General features: G+C 43.3%; 1 protein-coding gene across 4 annotated transcripts in view; it reads right to left on the minus strand.

Annotated features, from left to right (window-relative positions):
* The window catches only part of LOC147605027 (Tetratricopeptide repeat (TPR)-like superfamily protein), a 59925-nt gene that overhangs the window by 12933 nt on the left and 28103 nt on the right, over positions 1-18889 (minus strand). For all 4 annotated transcript variants that reach the window (XM_086794100.1, XM_086794101.1, XM_086794104.1 and 1 more), the window contains 4 exons: positions 15640-15714; positions 15338-15533; positions 14987-15106; positions 14743-14881 (listed from right to left, as the gene is read on the minus strand). In XM_086794100.1, coding sequence (XP_086650226.1) covers positions 14743-14881; positions 14987-15106; positions 15338-15533; positions 15640-15714 — 530 coding nt within the window. The remainder of the gene's footprint in view (positions 1-14742; positions 14882-14986; positions 15107-15337; positions 15534-15639; positions 15715-18889) is intronic.

The raw sequence follows: 18889 nt of genomic DNA on the forward strand, positions 1-18889 counted from the left end.
CTGCTTCAATTTGAGGACCCATGTCCTCCACTTCAATACCCAACGCAGCTGCCATCTGAGTGGATATGAAATTTTCAGATGCACAATCATCAAACATGAACAAAGCGGGCTGATCTTTGAGCTGTCCCCAAGCTTTACATACAACCATATCTTTGCTATCATGTGAAGTGTTGCCCTGCACATCCGGAACCATATGCACATTAGGGTTCGGTACATTAGCATTTTCAGCTTTGTTCTTCTTATTTGGGCATGCTTTTGCCATGTGCTCAGTGCTGCCACAAGTAAAGCATTTGCCTTCACGCATATATTGCTCCTTCTTCTCAGCACTAAGACCAAAGTTTGCTGGCTTATAAGGACGCTTTTTAGCAAACTTATTTTCAGCTTTTGGACCCGATTTGGCTTGGTTTTGGTCCCTTATAGGTGGCTGTCCATCATTTTGCAGGTTTTGGACAGCCCTCTCTTTGCCTTGAATGAGGGTTTAGCTTTGATGCATCGTATTCCCCATGATATGTGTCCAACTTCACAGATTTGTCAGCGGCTTTGAAGTCACGAGACTTTGATGCATGTGTGTGCATCTCAACATGCTTTCCCCCATGTTTGTCCATTGGGACAGTCCCTGTAATTGGCATCATTTTTGGACCAAAAGGTGATGCATAGGGCATAGATACATGTGCCTTGTAAGCATGAGGCATGGCTGGCCCCTCAACATGCATTGATACATTTTCAGCCATAGCTTCTCCCTCACGAGCACACTCGAAGGCATGAGTGGCATGAGAGATACGCGGAATATCTGCACCAACAGAAAATTGCAGCCCATGTTGCATGTGTTGTGCATGTACATTTTCAGCCGGCAATGGCATTTGACATACATTTTGACCACTGCCATAAACATTGTATCCTTCACGGGCTACATGAGATATTCCTGCATGGCGTGAAGTCACTGATTGTTCCTCTCCCATAGCATGGAGATTCATCCTCTTAGACATAAGTTCTTGTTCGGGCACTTGTGGGGATTCCAAGACATGTGGGATGGTTGCCTTTTCTGCATAGGCATCCTCGGTACGAGCCAAGTATGCACGTGCTGCATCCCTCAGTTGCATGTGCAACTCTTGAGCAATCATTGCCATTGCACGATCCATATAAGATTCAGCTTTCTTGGCCTTCAAACGATCATGTACCAATGGATCCTCGCAGCGATAGAGATTCAATTCTTCTTGTTGTGCACGGAGAAGAGCCTGCATACGAGTAAGTTCAGCCCTCAAGACTATGGACTCTTCTTCTTGCATCTTCTCTTTGCCATGGGACGGCTGTCCCACATATTCATGTTCCCTATTGTGCACCACATGAGTTTGCTCATCCTGTAAAGCATTGGAGGCATGCATTTCATTGTCCCTGCCTCTTCTATTAGCATCTCCAACATTCATTGTATGGCTGTCCATAATGTTCTAAGTGTAGAGATAGCTAGTGTTCACGGTGATCGTAACTTAATTGAACACAATGCTAATCAATACACTTAAATACACTAAGATTTGAAGGACACTTGCTCATATACAAGAAGCAAATTGCTGAATTGACAAGAGACCCACAATGAGCCGGAACGGCCGACCCCTCCCTTGAGTAAATTGTATTACTATTGGAGAAATTCAATACATAGCTTCACGGGCATCCATTGCCAAATCCTCCATGCCAATGCATATGAAATTCAGCATTTAGAAAACAATGGTATGTCGATGTAGATCACCAAGGAGCTGCCTTGATGCCCGGCCCGACTTCAGTGCCCATATTCTCTACCATTGGCTCTATGTTCTACCAAGCAAGGTAGCCACATCTTCAAGAGCACATAGCACAAGAGAAATACTACACAGGGCGGCTAAACAAGGAGTCCTGCCCTTCTACTGAATAAGTAATGACAACACATTGTCCAATTAGCTTACCAGTCTTCATAGAAGTTGTTGCAAGCGGAAGCCTTCGCGTTGGAAGCTTTAGAAGTGTTGATATCTTCGATTTGCCGCAATCCTTCGCGACAAAAGTCTTCAAGAGGATGAAGGGAACCCTGGGAAAGCTTCCCCTATGGTTCAACTTGAGAAAGGAAGGCTGAAATTAGAGTTTTCAGCAAAAAGACCAGAAATTACAGCAAAAATGAGAGCTGTTTTGCTGAATTTCAGTCATTGGGAGTGAGTAGGAGAGTGATTAGCACTTGAAAACACTCTTGGAAGCTTGGAAAACACCCTAGAAAGTTGGGTATGGCTATGGAGAGCTTGGAAATGCAGAAAAATGGTGAAAAAACAGAGTTTTTAGCCTCCAAAAATCCTCATGAAGAGAAAACACGAATTTTCTCTTAATAAGTAAGTGAATTGGGATCCAATCAGGTGAGAGGACATGGGGAGATGCCCATTTATGAGTAAAAAGAGAGGATCAGGTCCTGGACATTGAGTCTTGTCCACCTCGGGACTTCAGTGAGTGTGAACTTGGAAGCGGTCATAATTTATAAGTGACTTTTGGGCGCCCAAACTTTAATGAAATGGGAACGCACTCACTTATAAATATTGGCTAAGTCCTAAGGGCTATTTGAGCCTAGATTGGGTAATACTTACCACCTGTTCACATGCCACACAACCATGTCAGCAGACAGTTTCACACGCACGGTTCACGGGCGGGCGTCCCCTAGTCCGGAACTACACATAGATCATGCAGGCATGAAAACAACATGCAATTTCATTTGCAAGCAAGCACATAAAGATGCTATGCAATGAAGCATTGGCATGAGCAATTTCTGTTCATGAAACCATATAAGACCAGGCGTTTCCAGGCAACTGTATGCGATACCAGACCCAGTGGAAAGCCAATCCTCCAGGCGTTTCCGGGCATGTTGTGTGAGAGAAACAGAATTAGGGTTAGGTTAGAGTATTCATGTAGGAGACATACACAGAGAAGAACAAGGGAGAGAGAGAGAGAGAGTTGTGGGGATAAGTCAACTCATGAGGCATGAGTGTGTGACTCCCCTATCACACATGTATATTGCACTAGTACACATAGTGCACTTAGTACATTAAAAGTACTAAGTGTACTATGTACTATAACTTATGGGCTTGTACACACTATAAGGGTGGGCATAACGCCTTTACCCCAACAACCTCCCACTTAAAGGCAAAGTGCCCTTAAATGAAGGAAAAGAAAAATCAGCATGTACATGATAATATACAAGGCCATATCAAGGCTGAAACTGGCCTCATCCAATGCCCATCAAGTGTCTGCAATGAGCAAACCGCTCCGGAGGCAAACTCTTTGTCAACAGATCAGCCGGGTTGTCATCCGTATGAATCTTAACAAGCTGAATTTGCTTGTTCTCTATCACCTCTCTGATGAAGTGATACTTCACATCCACATGAATCTTAACAAGCTGAATTTGCTTGTTCTCTATCACCTCTCTGATGAAGTGATACTTCACATCCACATGCTTCGTCTTTGCATGAAAGACAGGGTTCTTTGCCAACTGGATGGCACTCTGACTGTCACAATGCAACAATGGAATATCCCCTGTATAACCCAAATCAACCACTAACCGAGATAGCCATAATGCCTCCTTGCAAGCCTCTATGGCTGCAATATACTCGGCCTCTGTAGTAGATAAGGCTGTGCACTTCTGCATCCTGGATATCCATGACACAGCACCTCCTGTGAATGTAAAAACATAACCGGTAGTAGACTTCCGGTTATCTGGATGACCGGCATAATCCGAATCCGTGTAACCATGCACTAATGCATCCTGTTTGCCAAAGCAAATGCACATATCCTGTGTGCCCTTCAGGTATCTCATGACACCTTTCACTGCTTCCCAATGCTTCTTGCCAGGGTTGGCCATGTATCTAGATACCACTCCCACTGCAAATGCAATGTCCGGCCTAGTAGCAACCATGGCATACATGAGACTGCCACAAGCTGAAGCATACGGAATCTTGGCCATATCAGCACTGTCTCTATCCGACTGTGGGCTGTCCATAGCACTGAGTTTCACATATGGAGGCAAAGGAGTACTAGTCTTCTTCCCCCCATCCATATTGAACCTCTGCAAGACTTTGCCAATGTATTCCTTCTGAGACAAATACAACACATGCTGATTTCTGTCCCGAAGTATCCGCATACCCAAGATGTGATTTGCATCACCCAAATCCTTCATATCAAAGGTTTGATGCAGCCTCTGCTTCAAGGTATCCATCTCGGAGCTCTTTTGGAAATTGGGTGGGGGCCAAGTCCCGAGAGGTTACCCATCCCAGTTGTGTTCATGCCAATGCGTACTTAACTAAGGTTTCTACAAATTGGTTTAGCCATCTAGACCACAAAACCTTAAGGTAATGGAGGACCTCCGATCTATCCATTTTGTGGAAATCTCCTAGTGCTACGCTTTGGCACCACTTTTCTCAACACTCGCCCTTGGTGCCAACTTGTCCACTTTTTCTTAGCTCATAGGTTGAACTTGTCCATGTTTTCTTTGCTCAAAGGATCAACTTGGCTCCTATAGTGGCTCTTCAACCCACTCCTTTGAAACCATGTTGGAAATTGTGTTTTGGGGAGGGGGGGCAGCAAGTCCCGAGAGATTACCCATCCCAGTTGTGTTCACGCCAATGTGTGCTTAATTAGAGGTTTCTACAAACTGATCTAGCCATCCAACCCCCAAAACATTAAGGTAATGAAGGACCTCCGATCTATCCATTTTGTGGAAATCTCCTAGTGCTACACTTCGGCACCACTTTTCTCAACAAGCTCCATTAGGATGAGAGTTATCAAAAATGTGGACATATGTGAATTATTTTACTACTATTCTAATCCTTGGGGTAAGGGACTACTCCAGTAGGGTTAGGGGAGCCCTGGGATTAGAGAAAGCAGGATGATTCAGGTGGCTAGGATTCAGATTTAATAAATCCAAGCTTATTGGCTATTTATGATCGGACTGTTATTTATAGCAGCAATAAGCACTATATAAGTGAGTCTTGGATTATTATTGATTCATTGTAGTCTAGACCTGAACCAAGAGGCTTACTCCTACCATGGATATGGCAGATCACGGGTAGTCTTGTCGAGGGTCTTATGGGTAAGCAGTGGTAGTATGGGACGCACTAGCATGGACTCGTGGGAGTGGAACCTTAGTCCCTAGGAGGTTTGCGGACATAAACCTACATTTGGGTGGTGAGCTTGCCTACACCCCTTTTATTTGGTTTCTCTAAACTTGTTAATGCCTATGTATTAGGTGATCCTCGAGAAAAGTCCCTCACAAGGACAGCCTTTCTGATGAGGCGGTCTGGCTCTATCCTTCTTGATGGGATAGTCTATTGGAAATCCATTGGCCAAGTATGTGGTCAATGTGAATAAAGTAACGTCAATAAGATCATCTTTCACTCCTAGAAGGGATTCTCCATTTGGAATTATGGAAAGATGATCGGCATGGACACGCACTCAACTCTTTCTCATAGTGATGGTGAAGTCAAATTCCATAAGAATTAGCAACCATCTAGTGATAAGCCTTGTGGTGAAAGGCTTATTCACCAAATACAACAAAGCTTGATGGTCGACAAAAAAAAAATTTGTAGACATGAAGTAGTGCATGTACTTCTTTACAGCATATACCATGGCTAAACCCTCTCTCTCTCAATGGAGGTATAATTGCATTCAGCATCATTGAGTTAACAACTAGCAAAGGTCATAAGGAAGTCCATGTTATGATCCCTAGGCTATGCTAACACCCATCCAATAGCAAATGTTGAAGCATCGACATGCACATGGAAAATCAGATCCCAATTGTCCTCTTAGCCAACTCATGAAGTATGTGGACCAGAGGTGTGCAACACTTACCTTAAGTGAGATACACAAACTCTCGAACTAACTCATTAAAGGCCAAAATAGGGTGCAAGGACCATGGCCAGACACTCCTCACAGCTTTTTTCTAGGATGTTGGGCAACGCCAAGCTTAAGTCAAATAATATGGAAACACCATAAGACCCAACTAGAGCATGCCTTGAGAGACCTCATCATTACCCCAAAACAGTTAGATGTTTCTAGATGCCTCTGGACTTGCTCAGGGATGTTGACAGTGACGTCCTTCTCTGGCTGCCCCGTGTACTCCTAGATATCCCACATAATAAAAATCAAAGGTGTATGACCTTATATAAAGGGTTAAATAGCCCATTGGCCCCCTATCCCTCCTATGTGGTACACATGGAATCGGGGGGGGGGGGGGGGCACAGCTTGGGGGGCCGTCGTCATCGTGTTTTGTTGTGCATGTACTCTATCCTTGGCATGGTACAAAACAAGGTTCTACCTCGCTCTCTCCTGGCCGTCAACGATGAAGCTCTTGCCTTGTGTGAAAACTGCAGGGTTATAGGCTATGATCAAGCCCTTGAGCCATACTAACCTGGCTATGACGAGCCAAGTTAGTGCAACCATTGCCAAGCCTCTGAGCCTAAGCCTCCTGTCGACCTCTAAGCCAAGTCATCGTTAAGTTGCAGCCTCTTGTGTAGGGAGCCGTATCCAACGTCTGGGGAGGGGGGGTGTGTGTTGGCGATGACGTTCTTCTCTAGTCACCATGTGTACTCCTAGATATCCCACATTAAAAATCAAAGGTCTATGACCTAGATAAAGGGCTAAATAGCCCAATGGCCTCCCTATCCCTCCACACTTTTGTGTGATGCACAAGGGATCCAAGGAAGGGGGGGCTTGGCCTCGATGGCCGTTGTCGTCGTGTCTTGTTGCACATGTAGTCTATTGCTGACAAGAGATATCCCTAGCTTTAGTTGGCCAAGTAGTGATGGCGAAGCATGTTCTTCTCACCACTACGTGGTACATCACCTCTTTGTTGGGCCTTTTCCCGAGATTGCATTGGTCAGGTTCAGCAGTTGATTTGCAACTTTCTATAGGCTGGTAGCAATGGGCGGCCCACCCAAGCCAAGGTGACCTGGAGAGTGATCATTCAACCTCCACACCCGGAGGGGGGGGTGTTGGGCAAGACATCATCAACCCCTCTATTCAAAGCCGCGCCCTTTTGGGCAAGTTGATAGTTCATGGATTTCTTTCGGGTGGAAGAGTTCTGGAAGGACTTTCTCCTAGCCAAGATCTTGGCCTGCTCCCTAGTTTTGGGAGGTCCCTTGCCCCAAAGTACGAGATGGATTTTCATGAAGATGCGCGCTCGTCGCTTTAGCCCTGCATTTGAGGACAGATTTGTGGCCAACCTCTTGCGCACTTGGGATCACCTCAAATCGGCCCTTCAACACTCCACTCCAGCAGCATCCGGGGAGCACCTTCGTCAACCTTTCATATGAAACCCCCTAGTGCAGCTGCCCGATGGTCGTACGTTGGGGGCCTGACCACACGTTTCTAGGGAGATTTGAGTATGGATCCATCTCGTTCACTCGAAGATTTGTCAAAAGTGCGCAACGAAAAGCGTGAGACATAGGCACAAAGAGAAAGAAAACAAATCTGCATAATGATGAAGAAGCAATGATACAAACAGCCCTGTTCAAGAGTTGGTCCCTGTGAGTAAGGGCATGATGAGCAACTCCCCTGACGGAGGACCCGGGCCTGGAAGCCCCTATCAAGATAAGTACAAATGAGAAAGAGCCTGGCCTTATATAGCTCCTACTGGAGTTGGCCGACTGGCTCTAGAAAAAGACCCACGATTGGACAAAATAAATATGTGAGAAATGGGTGGCCAACCCGGCCTGAACATGAGGAAAAAATATGGTGCTGCCCGGGATAAACTTGGGCACTCCTAATACACAACTTGGGCACACTACCAGGAGATGAATAATGCTAACACCCCCTCTCAAATCTTGGGAGAGAAACCGGTCCAAGGAGCTGGAAAAGGAAATCTCCAAAGCAAGTCGAGAAGTCGATCTGCTCCCGCCTCTGCCACTCACTCCAAGAAACTGCTCCCAATCCAAAAGTCCAACAAAATCCAAAAAATGAACCACCACATGTCCATATCTCTATATCACACCAGTCCACACAATGTGCTCCCTCTTCAGCCCAAGAAAAGATGTCGTCTAACTCTCTACCTCCAAGAAAAAATCTGCTCCTTAGAGAACACCGCCAAACTGTCTCCCTGTTGGCATCCCCTCTAGACACCCTAGAGGCCCACAATGTCTACATCAGCCTTGGTACTCAAGCCTCCAACTCTGAGCTTGTTGAGCACCAATCTCCAGATACAAGGTTTCCAAATCTCCATGTATCCCTCGGTCCAAGAATGCCTCTCTGTCTTGCTAACACTCCAAGTGGAAGAAACATACCTCCAGCACTATAGCTGACAATCTTGCTAGCACCTGACCTTTAAACCTGTATCCATAACTCGCCGTCGCGTGATGGGACTACTACTCACACACCCCTATGAGTCACCCAATCACATGGAAACACCCCCTCAGCTCTTTGGTGTTAACTATGGCACTGAGCTCAAGAAAGCTCTCCTGCCAAAACCTGACACCCCTAGTTGGCAAGCTCCCAACCAACTAGTCACGTGTCCATGTGGAACCAACCATCCACAACTCATCATCCCAAAGCACAATCTGATGTCAATCATCTGCTCCAAACTGTTGCTCCACTGGTACCTACCTGTACCCAATGAACCTATACCACTGCCATGCATCCTGTTCCCATCCTGCAACTGAGCAAGCACCTGTGAGCCTCAACAACAGCTCTCGTCACCAAGTGACCTAGCCTGCCTCTCCATGAATGCCGATATCAACCTATACACCAAGCTCCCAAATCAATGCTCATCCTAGGGATGAAGACTCCTGTGCCTGTACCCTGTAATACAAAAGGCCATCTGCCTAGGGAATAGGAGTGGCTCAAGTAACCACATCCCCCTCTCAAAGTGAACACCCTGAGAACCTAAAGGAAACACCTGTACACACACCAGCAAGACTATGCTGAACTGGCACAAACTCATAGACCCCCTCTACTGTCAAGAAAGGACTAACTGTCTTCCACACACACATCGAGGATGTGAATCCAAGTGTGCACCCATGAGTCTGAAAACTCTGACAAAGCAAAGATTGGCCGAGCAAGGGCTCAAGGCCATGTGGGAAGGCACCATTCCTGGAAAAGAACACCTGCCTCCACTGCCTCCAAAAATGCAGATGAGATAATGCAAAAAATGCTGCTGTAACAAGCCGGCAGCACGTGTACAAAGAAGAAGAGAGGGAAGAGGAAAACACAGCACCTTCAGCACCTCCTCTGGCTGCCCCAGATCTGCAGAAAACGCAGCACGTGTATCTCCCCTACCGCTGCCCCATATCTGCAGAAAACGCAGAACGTGTATCTTCCATACTCGCTGCCCCATATCTGCAGAAAACACAGCACTAGGGGGCTGCCCTCCACCTCTTCACAAGGTCCCAACACTTAGCTTTAGGGGCTGCTGACAGCACCTTCTCCAGAGAAAAAACGCAGCCAGCATGTCAGTACTTCCTCTGGCCGCCCCAGATCTGCAGAAAACGCAACCATCACAGTTCCTCTTCTGGCTGCCCCAGGCCTGCAAAACGATGCCATTGGTGGCTGCCCTTCGCCTGCTCACAAGGGCAGAAAACGCAGCCTTAAGGGTACCTCCTCTGGCCACCCCAGACAAGGCCACAACGCTCCCTACTCCTCTGGAACCAGCAAGTATCAAAAACGCAGAAATCCTTCTCTCTCAGAAAAAACGCCAGAACTACAGAATCAACCTGGTGCTCTGATACCATGTCAAAAGTGCACAGCGGAAAGCGTTAGACATAGGCACAGAGAGAAAGAAAACAAATCTGCATAATGATGAAGAAGCAATGATACAAACAGCCCTATGCAAGGGGTGGTCCCCGTAAGTGAGGGCATGATGAGCAACTCCCTTGAGGAAGGACCCAGGCCTGGAAGCCCCTATCAAGATAAGTACAAATGAGAAAGAGCCTAGCCTTATATAGCTCCTACTGGAGCTGGCCGACTGGCTCTAGAAAAAGACCCACGACTGGACAAAATAAATATTCGAGAAATGGGCGGCCAACCCTACAACCAAGGGCCTGAACATGAGGAAAAAATATGGTGCTGCCCGGGATAAATCTGTGCATCCCTGATACACAACTTGGGCACACTACCAGGATATGAATAATGCTAACAAGATTGACTTATTTTCAAATAGATACCCCCAGAGGCCCAGGAGAGAAGCCTCACTAGGATATGGGGTAGGGACAAACTTACCTTCGCCATTGACTCTTCCATCCTATAGAAGTTTCAGGGACCCCCTTGGCGTAGTGGTTGGGAGTGTTCACCAGACATGACATACCCTTTGGTCTCCACCTTAGTCACCTTCTCTATCGAACCACATGGCAAACTCGATAGAGCAGATCCCCCTTTGGAGGATTTTAGTGGATCGTTGGATGCACCTTGCAAAGGGTGAGGGTGATTGGTTTCCATGAGCATAGTTGGCACATAGACCCTCCACTGGCCAAGGTAGCCAAAGAGGGATTCTAGTATGGATATGGGAAGGTCACCCTCTCACGCGACCTCAATGGGATCCGGGGGAGTGGACATGGCACGATCCCTTTGATAGAGAGGAGGCTCTCTATACCCCTTTATTTGCTTACACTGCATGGTTGGGCTACAGGATTCACATGCCCGCAATCAAGAGCACTCTAGCAACAACAGGGCACTGGCAGTCTCAAGGCCTCCCTCCTCAATTTCTCACAGATTTCTAGCAAAGGATGCGGGATTGTTTTTGGCCGTGAAAGAGCGCTCTCTTTCTGTGGCAACTGGCACATCGGATCTTGGCAGTTGGCACTTGGCTCCCCATCCGAGGTACACCAACAATTTTTTCAAGGTGTCACCATCTCCAAAAGTCCCACCATCATTGCCTTCGGGATTGCCCGAAGGCTCAACAGCTTTGGCATAGGATTTGGCGTCACAGTCCTTTTCTCACTGACATTGGTGGTGAGCTTACTTGGCATTATAGACCACCCGTGTGGTTGTTTTCCCCCACCCCCCCCCACCAAAGTGTATAAGGTAGCCTCCTCCTTCCAGAGCAGCGAGTCGGGGAAGAAGAAAATCCTTCGCCTTTTCCAATTTTTTGATTCTTGCTCCCCTCTTTGGAGCTAAGTTTGTACTTAGCCATTAAGGTTGTTTTGTTCGATAACTAATCGAAAACTCAATAGGGTTTCAGTTCTAGGTCAGATAATCCTTGGGCATGGTCTTTTTCGAGAGGGATGTGGCCCACTCACACACGTGATACAGTATCATAATCAGAGATGCCTGGGCATGTACTTGATGGAGCTCAGACGACACAAGGATGTAGTACTCAGACTGCACACTAAGAGACAGGCCCACACACTCAATCCAAACCACCATGACCCTTATCCAACAAAGACAAATTTGGGGATTCTCCATCGATATGACATGCTCCCATCATAGAGGCCTTACATTCCCTCCACCATCAGATCATTTCTAGCCAAGGCAAGTATCGTCGCTAGCGTTAGAAGTTTTTTTATCTTTCAATTTTCCAAGGCTCAGCATATCCATGGTACCACTGTATCACTTTTGGTGTCATAGACCCTTGGAATTGAAGGCAATCGCACACTTATGGTAGTGCTATGTGGGAACATGACCTAAGCAAGGGAACTTTTTCCCATGTGGTTTTTCCCCTTGGATATCCAGTGTGAAAGAACACTATCCATTGCTTTGTACTTTTATATTATTTTTATGGGTGGATATATGTGGAAGGTTGACTCTATCACCTACACAAATTCTCACTCTCAACAATTTGTGTTCTGTGTTTATCTCAATCTTCGTGTGGCTCTGAGCTGAAACCATAACACTCTCTCTTCCTGCTATGGCCTTCCACCATTTGGTATAAGAGCTTGGCCTACTTCTCTTGATGGTGGAGAGCTTCTGATCGTGAGCTTCTCTTCGTGGCCTCTCTGAGGAGACTTTGCGCTGCAAATTTCTCTCTGACCCAGCCTATGCGTTGTAGCTTCACGCTATCACCTCCACAAATTCTCTCTCAAAAATTTGTGTTATGTGTTTATCTCAATCTTCGTGTGGCTCTGAGCTGAAACCATAACACTCTCTCTCTCTTGCTATGGCCTTCCAACATTTGGTATAAGAGCTTGGCCTACTACTCTTGATGGTGGAGAGCTTCTGATCGTGAGCTTCTCTTCGTGGCCTCTCTGAGGAGACTTTGCGCTGCAAATTTCTTTCTGACCCCGCCTATGCATTGTAGCTTCGCGCTACCCCTTCATGGGGACAACCACCACCACCCAGCCAGTGGGCAGTGCTGCAATCTTAATAGGCGGAGCTCAGCCCACTTTTGGGTTTACATGGCAAGGGAACATTTTCCTTGCGATTTTTAGCTCCTCCATCGTCATCGATTCCTCGCCAACTCAGCTACCATGTCGTCACTTGATGTCCCTCACTGGCCTGCACCCAACCACATCACCACATGTGCCTAAAGTAGCTCCCCGACCAACACGTTGTCACCCAGTTGCTCTCTCTCTGTCAGCAAGCAGCTGCTCTCTATTCAAGGTTATGTCAATTGTCTGCATCTCTTTGAATCTCTGAATTTTAAGAGGCTTTCAGCTTGCAAGTACTACACTATAGAGTCACAAATTTTGGGGCTATTCTGAAATTCATGCAATTTAGCACAAATTGGGACCAAAATTGTATGCAGAATTTGGGGTTTTTCTGTTTGGAGCATGTATCAAGGTTACAGAGCAGAGATTTGAAACATATGTATACGCATTAAGTGTTTTTCTAGACACTACAAAGAATCTACAAGAATACTCTTGTTTGAGGTTCCTTTTTTGCAGGCAAAAATTTTGCATAGGAACATTGGGTTGCCTGGCAACTAACGTAAGTGCTTTTTGATTTGCCTGCATTGTGAATTCTAGCATCATGGCTCAAACAAAGAATCTACAAGAATACTCTTGTTTGAGCTTCCTTTTTTGCAGACAAAAATTTTGCATAGGAACATTGGGTTGCCTAGCAACTAACGTAAGTGCTTTTTGATTTGCCTGCATTGTGAATTCTAGCATCATGGCTCAAACGCTATAGATGTGCTATCCCAAGAGGATAAGCTAGATGGATCAAACTACTCAAGTTTCATGATTCGGAATCTACTAGTAGCCAAAGGGATTTGCGGCATTGTGTGTGGTGATGACACACACCTACCTACCTTGGCGCCAGCAGGCAGATTAGAGCTGAAAATAAATAATTGGATTACAGTAGATTAGAGCTAATACGGCTAATACTGTCTTTGATTGCATCCCACAATAAGGATGCAATTTGGTATTTTGATAGTAGTGCTTCAAGCCGTATCACTTCGTGCAAAGATATATTTCAGCAATTGGTTTATGCTTCTGATGGCCGCGCTGTATCATGTGCAGATCAAAAAAAAAATCAATTCTCCACAACAGTACCATAAAAATACCTGGAAGCTTGTACTGCATTCCAGTGAAAGGGATAGGCAAGGTCATGCTTGTTGCAACCAATGGTGCAAATGTATGCATGACGTATGTATTATATGTTCCAAGGATAAAGAAAAATATGCTCTGTCTCAGCCATAAGTGATCAAGGTTTGGTGGTTGAATTTGCAAATAAGAGGTGTTTAGTCAATGACCCTACAAGGGGTTATGCTATAGTCACTTATGGAACATGATACAATGGCTTGTATAAGCTAGACAGCTATAACAAGTGTCCATATGATACACATACACTGGCTGCCAACATTCTTGCTATGCATGATACAGAACTATGGCATGCTCGTTTTGGGCATGTAAACTTTCGGAGTTTGATGCTTTTGTAGAAGCATCATTGGTTGACAATATGCCGCCTCTTGAGTCTCCAACAAGACATGTATGTGAGGGGTGTTTTTGGGAAAGATGCACTTCCCAAGGATGGAACTATTAGAGCTGAAAATAAATTACAGCTCTTACATAGTGATGTATGTGGTCCCTATCCATGGGGGGGCATCTTTACTTTGTCACATTCATTGATGACAACTCAAGGTTTGCTTGGATATATCCTTTGAAAGCAACAGCAGATGTATTTAAATGCTTTCAACACATAGAAGTTAATCTCTCTCTCTCTCTCTCTCTCTCTCTCTCTCTCTCTCTCTCCGAGGTATTTTTGCCTCGCCATCGCCTATGTATGACATATTACACCCCCATTATGGTATTGGTTGGAGCTAGACAGATCTGCATTGCATTCTTTATACCCTACGCATATAGGTTGCATATTGAGCCTCTAGCAGTAGTGCTCCATCCATCACACCCCCCCACTAGCTCAGTACTTTCATAGTTTATTTCATGTTCATTTTGTCCTTTTTTCTCTGGACATCCAGAAGACATTGACAATTGTACATTGATTTGTCTCATAGATCGAGTTCGGCCTCTAGTAGACGTTAATACAGCTTTCTTTCTTTCATTCTCTCTCTCTCTCTCTCTCTCTCTCTCTCTCTCTCTCTCTCTCTCTCTCTCATATATCCTTTGAAAGCAAAAGCAGATGTATTTACATGCTTTCAACACGTAGAAGTTAATCTCTCTCTCTCTCTCTCTCTCTCTCTCTCTCTCTCTCTCTCTCTCTCTCCGCGTGCATATACACAAAATAATCAAAGAAGCTCTCCGAGACAATCAAATGGCATGCTACTCAAAAAGCCTTGACCATTTACAATGGAAAAATCCAATCACTATTTTTATTGTTCAACAAGAGAAATTCTATTGTTTAAAAAATCAGGTAAACTCATACCTGTCAAAATGCATTCACCAGGAACAGGAGACCACCACGGCCGAGTTTCAAGGGCCTCATTGAATGACAAAGCAGCTAAGTTCTCATCTGTTCCCCACTTTGAAGCTTCATGGCCATAATCTATCTTCTCAAAAACCACCTGAAAATCCATGTCAGCTTACTCAATTTCTTTCCTCTTAAAAAGGAGGGAAAAGGGAGCAGAAGAAGAAAGGGAGGGGGGGGGGAGGGGAGGACAATGCTGTACCATAACTTCGTCTAGATTGCACGCTTTCTGTGTGAGCTGCAGAATACTGCCCTCAACCTTTGTAACTAATAGGTTATGTGATTGCTGGAGTCTATCTTTGAACTGAACAAACTCTAAAACCTGAGAAAGCATTATAAAAGTAAGAGTTCTTGACAATGTTCCCTACAAAACGGGCAGAAGAAGGATGCACAAATTAAGAACTCAATAAGGCTCATGACATGAAGCTGAACAAGCTCTAAAACCTGAGAAAGCATTATAAAAGTAAGAGTTCTTGACAATGTTCCCTATAAAACGGGCAGAAGAAGCATGCACACATTAAGAACTCAATAAGGCTCATGACATTAAACTTACTTTGGAATAATTACAGTGTCTATATGCCAGGATAACGAGATCAGCTGCTTCTTTCACATAATCCTCGTGAAACTTGGATGTATCATTCAACATGGAATCCAGCTCTGACCACAGCATACTCCTCCCAATTAAGGAAGGCAGCATATGATGGGATAGAGTCTCAATCAAAATATTTTTAACATCTAAAGTCTTATACCTGCCAGCAAGGCCCATGAAACAATTTTCCCACCATTACTGAATGAAAACAAGCAATCAAACTGGTTGACCAAAGCATGCAAGCTTTATCAAAATATAATACTAACCATTCAAAAGCAGCTGAAGCACAAAATAGGGTCGAGTACAAGCTAATAAGCATAATCTTGTACTGAAAAGAATACCTGTTGAAGCCAACAAAACCCCGACTCAGATCACAACCAAGATGCTGTAACAAGAATGCATACATATACACATGCACGCATGCATACTAATATATATACACACACACACACATATACATATACATATATTTTAGATATAAAATATTATATACGTGTGTGTGTGTGTGTGTGTGTGTGTGTGTGTGTGTGTGTGTGCATATATATACAAATCTATATATATATATATACCTAGATGAATCCAGGAACATGCCCAAACTCACCTTTTAAGAACGTTCATGTTATATACTCATGGTAGTCAACCCACAAGACTATATAACTATCAACTCCATTATGCATAGTATGGACTAGATACTACGACATCCCCACTAACGTCATCAATGCCCAATAGTGGGTGTAGAACTCTGTATCAAGATATACTCTCACACATGCACTCCACACACACACACACACATAAGAGCATATATTCACACAAAGCCCTTCATATTGAGTCTCTCTCTCTCTCTCTCTCTCTCTCTCTCTCTCTCTCTCTCTCTACACACACACACACACACACACGTGTGTGTGTGTGTGTGTGTGTGTGTCAGTTGGGCAACCATAGGCTGATTGGCAGCTAAAGAACACCCGACTAGGTTATATTGCGGAGTTTCCTCTTTGTAGACTAACAGCGACAAGAGCATATAGATTACCGTTTCCACAGCCTTCGATAAGGGGACATGCGGATCGGGTGTGGCATATGAACAAGTCCTTAGGCTAGTGGAAAGGTAATTTAGGAAAGATATGGCAAAGCATATCGCCTTTAAAACATAAGGTTTTTCTATGGAGATTTCTCACGAGAATGCTCCCGGTAAGAGAGTTGGCAAAACGAAAAATTGCGGCTCCAAATTGTTTATGGTGCAATCATCAGATGGAGAGTATTTATCATTTGCTATGGGCATGCAATGACACAAGGGCTTTTTTGATTCATCACTTTCAGATACGCGTACAAGATTCCCTCGGATAACATTTCGGAAAATATTTTGGATATTTGGAAGATATCCTTCCAGACTGCAAGAATATGCTCTTTTCCTTGCATGGGCGAGATATTGGGCTATATGGACAATATGGCTAGTTGTAATTATGAGGAGTTTGCACAACGTCGGATCAACAAGTACGTATACTTTTGTCGATCATTACGTCAATCATTGCATGACACTTTTGAGACACAACAAATTGATCAGCAAAACTATGAAGTGTTTTTCCACAATTTTAACGAGAGCCTCTCGCTTTGAGGGTTCTCGAAAATGAAATAAAATAGTGGTTTCACAAAAAAAAGAGTGTACACACACACACACACACACACACACACACACACATATATATAATTATCATTACATAATATATACGTGTGTTTTGTGTGTGTGTGTGTGTGTGTGTGTGTGTGTGTACACACACACACACACACACACACACTCTTTTTTTTAAAGGCTATGTTCTATTACTTCACTGTACAAAAAATGAAGTCCTCAAAGAAGAGAGAAACTTCTTAAAAAGCAATCACAAAAGCTAAAAGCACTGAAAAAACAAAGCCAACCGGCCATCATCTATCTAATCCAGATGGATGGAATCAAACAAAGACTGATGCAAGGATTGACGAAAGTAAGAATAGCGTTCAATCCTTTCGGAATGAAAACCAACTGATTTCTTGCATGCCAAATTGTCCATAAAGCCCAATATCTAGTCAAGATAAGAAAGGGCATTGGAAAGAACTAAGCATGATCCAATGTAGAAGGGCACCTACCAAAGAGCCAAAAAAATCTCAAAGAATAAACTAGAAATCTGAGCCGAAGAAAATGAGAAATTTGGCAAAGAAAACTTTTGGTCTCCGGACAAGACCAAAGAAGATGCATCACTGTTTCCTTTATGAAAGGGCAAGAAGAACATTTCCGTGTAGCTGTGTGTCTTTTCTCAAGAAGTTCTCCAACTCGGAGCACTCCCAACGAGTATCGCCATAAAAACAATCTACATTTCAGCGGCAATTTACTATGCCAAATTTTCTTTAGGTTTTGTTTCCACCACCGAGTTGTCTTAGTGAGGAGCCAAATCTTATTAACTCGATCAACAAACCAAGGCGCAAAAATAATCAATCTATAGATCGAAGCAGCCGAAACCTTAGAGAAATAGAATCTCCAAGATCTGTCCTGAGAAAAATCCAATCCTCCATTCTTTCACCATCAGGAACAACTCTAAGAGGAGTAAAAGGCTGCAATTGTTCCTGAAACATACGCCATAAAGGTCTATAGTGCATACCCAAGTGCCAACAGCTTTGAGCTCGAGGAAAGGACAAAATATTTCTCACCATCAACAGCGTCTTGGCAAACCCGAATGCCTTTTGTAGAAAGAAAGCAAGCTTGGCGAGGAGAACGGAGAGCCAAAGGAGTATGTACATGTATATATATGTACATATATATATGTACATATGTATATATACGTATGTACATATGTATATATGTATATGTACATATGTATATATATATACATATGTATATATACGTATGTACATATATGTATATGTATATGTACATATATAATATATATATATATATGTATATGTATATGTACATATATGTATATGTTCATATACATATATATATATGTATGTATGTATGTATATATGTATGTATGTATATATATATGTATATATGTATATAATATTATATATACATATATATATATATGTATATGGACATATATATATATAAATAATATTATATACATATATATATATATATATGTTCATATACATATATATATATATTATATTATATACATATATATGTATGTACATATACATATATATATATGTACATATACATATATATATATATGTATATGAACATATACATATATACATATGTACATATACATATACATATATACATATGTACATATACATATGTATATATATATAATATATATATACGTATGTACGTATATACATACGTATGTACATACGTATGTGTATATATATATATATATATATATATATATATACGTACATATACATATATACATACGTACATATATATACGTATGTACGTATACGTACATATATATATACGTACGTACATATATATACGTACATATATATATATGTATACGTATATATATATATACATATATATATATATATATATAC

The sequence above is a fragment of the Cibotium barometz genome, chromosome 60 (genome assembly GCF_041138505.1).
Source record: "Cibotium barometz isolate CiBa-2024 chromosome 60, ASM4113850v1, whole genome shotgun sequence".
NCBI classification, from domain to species: domain Eukaryota; kingdom Viridiplantae; phylum Streptophyta; class Polypodiopsida; order Cyatheales; family Cibotiaceae; genus Cibotium; species Cibotium barometz.